Source organism: Octodon degus, unplaced genomic scaffold (assembly GCF_000260255.1).
Source record: "Octodon degus isolate 3935 unplaced genomic scaffold, OctDeg1.0 scaffold00107, whole genome shotgun sequence".
Lineage (NCBI taxonomy): Eukaryota > Metazoa > Chordata > Mammalia > Rodentia > Octodontidae > Octodon > Octodon degus.
In genome coordinates, this window is record NW_004524683.1 from 7,763,214 (window position 1) to 7,766,013 (window position 2,800).

Here is a 2,800-nt window from a genome sequence, read left to right on the forward strand (position 1 = left end):
GACACAGACAGGATGTCACCGTGTACTTTGGGCTGGTCTTGAACTCATGATGAAGCCCAACATAGGCTTGAACTTGGGACAGTGCTCCTGCCTCAGCCTCCCAAATGCTGAAATTACAGTCAGTGCCGCAACACTCAGAAGCTAACTTGATTACCAGGTCATGGAATTTCTGGGTTATTTGGTAATTCTATGTTTAATGTTGTGAAGAGGATATAGAGGGCCTTGATGAGCTGTGCAGACCAGCACAACTTTTATATAGTCAAATTGATCTTTTTATATTCAAATTGATCAGAACATTTTAAAATAAAAGAATCTATTATATTTAAGTGCCACTTGAATTTATATTTTGAGATTATGTGGTTCTACTGTAATTCAAGGGCCTTTTTTCATGTGCTACCATTTCCTTTGATTGCTACGGTTTTGTTCCTTAAAGTCCTAAGCCAACTCTTTAGAAAGAATTTGTTGTCAGTATAAATTCAAATTAGGGAATGTCATAGTGAAAGACTGCACTTCAGTGAATTTCCCTCCACTGGTCTCAAACAGCTGGTACTGTTGCTTAAATATAACCTTTCTAAACAGCTGCTGGTTTTTCCTGAAACTGTGCAAGTTCAGGCCTGCCTAAGAAAACCCTAAGGCTTATTGGAAGCACTGTCCCCTATAGATGTGGGAAATCAGAAAGTTTAAAAATCAAGTAGCCTTACCTTAGATTGCATGATACCAAAATTGAAATCATGAAGAGCATGTATGAGGGAGGACTGCGTGAGGTCAGAAGGCCTCCGTGACTCTACAGCTTAATTTAGATGCACTCGTCTTCCAGCTCACAATAACAGTGACATGTGAAGACAGCCAAACTTTGTTTAAAAATTTTTCCTTTAATTCTGTTTTTCAGGGAGGAAGTAAACGACAAATTACGGGACATGCCAGATGGTACCTTTTTGGTTCGTGATGCTTCAACAAAAATGCAGGGAGATTATACTTTGACTTTGAGGTGAGTATTTTTGGCCTATTGACTGGTGTCTTCCTTGTATTCTCTTAGTTCTGAGTATAGAAGAGAGTTGTGTAGTTTATTGAAATCTTTATACACATATTTTAAGATATTTTTCTGTACTAGATAATTTTTAGTTGTCTGGTTTTTTAATGGCTTGAATGTGACCTTAAATAGCCACTGTTTTTATTTGTATATAACAATGAAATGGGAGGGCTGAAGTCTGTATCTGTAAGGGAGTGAAAAGATAACAGCTAGCCTTATTAATGATGTCAGAGTCATTAAAAGTTATTAAATGATTGTTATTAAAATGATTGGAGCCAGGGAAATAGCTCAGTGGAATAAGTGCTTGCCTGGCAAGCGCAAGGTCCTGAGTTTGATCCCTGGTACCACCAAAAAAAAGAAATTATTAATGATTGTATCTCTCCACTAACTCTGTATTCCTTAATGTAGGCTTTAGAAAGTTGACCTCAACATAATTTTGGCTGATGGGGCCAGGGAGATGGCTTGGTAGAACAAGTGCTTGCCTGGCAAGCGCAAGGGCCTGAGTTCAATCCCTGGTTCGCCAAAAAACCCCCAAAAACCAAAAACAATGAAAAAAAATTTTTTTTGGCTGATGAGGATATGTAGAAGATAAAACATACTTTCTGTGTAAGCATATTAAAGTCTCTTAGTGGTAGGTATATGGCCTTGTATATTGACAAAGATGACATTTATTTAAAATGGATTAAGAAAAATGGCCTTAGCTATAGTCTACATTGGATTTTAATGATTGAAGTGGCCCAATTACAGTAAAATTTTATAATTTTAAAAATAAAATTATCTATCTTTGTTTTTTTCCAGAACTGGAGATTGAACTCAGACCCTTGCACTTGCCAGGGAAGCGCTTATTCTACTGAGCCATCTCCCCAGCCTGTTTACCTTTTTATGTTACTTAAAATTAAAGCTAGGGCCCTATGCATGCAAGGCAAGTGCTTTATCCTTTCCTTTTTCTCTCATTTTTTTGAGATGAGATCTTCCTGTTGCTCAGACTGGCCTTGAATTACTAGGCTCAAGTGATCCTTTTGACTCAGTCTCCTGAGTAGCTGGGATTGTAGGCACATATACGAGGCTTTGTTTTTTTTTTTTTATTTTTTATTTTTTATATGTATTTGGTTTTTGCAGGGCCTTACTATACAGCTCGGAGTCATAGTGATCCTCTTGCTTTCAGCCTTCCCAGCACTGGGATTATAGGTGTATGCCACTATGCCCACTCTGCTGGCTCAGCCCGCCCGGGAGGTGGGGCTGGCATGGCATGTGGTGTTGGGGATTGAACCACATCCCTGCGCTTGCCTAAGCTTGCCTAAGTGGGTGCTTTAGTCCACTAAGCTATCTCACCAGCTCCAGTTTGCTTGTCTTTTTTGATAGGGTCTCACTGTGTAGTTCATGCTGGCCTGAAATTCACTATGTACCCCAGGCAGTTCTCAGTGTTGTGGCACTTCTCTTACCACAGCCTCTCAAGCACTGGGATTATAAGAATGTGCCACCATGTGTGGCTAAAATGGCTTTGGAAAATCTATCTATCTATCTATCTTTCTTTTTCCTTTCTTTTTATATGGTGGGGGCCTGCCCATTAGCTCAGTTGTTTAGAGACTGCTTAAACAGAGCAGTCAGGCTAAGGTTACTGTGGTTCAATCCCCAGATCCACAGATAGTGAGGTTAAGCTTAGCAGCCTAGGTTGTATGGTAATAACAATAAGCTTGTCTTCTGGATGGTTAACAACCTAAGTTTGCAGACCAAAATTAGAGAAAAAGGAGGGCTGCAAGGAAAGCCAAC

The 2,800-nt window shown here is 39.4% G+C and overlaps 1 protein-coding gene across 1 annotated transcript in view; it reads left to right on the top strand.

Moving 5' to 3' along the window:
- Pik3r3 (phosphoinositide-3-kinase regulatory subunit 3) overlaps positions 1–2,800 on the top strand; it is a 76,379-nt gene that overhangs the window by 30,729 nt on the left and 42,850 nt on the right. The window contains exon 4 of the mRNA XM_004639181.2: positions 890–988. Within this exon, the coding sequence (XP_004639238.1) occupies positions 890–988 (99 nt within the window). The remainder of the gene's footprint in view (positions 1–889; positions 989–2,800) is intronic.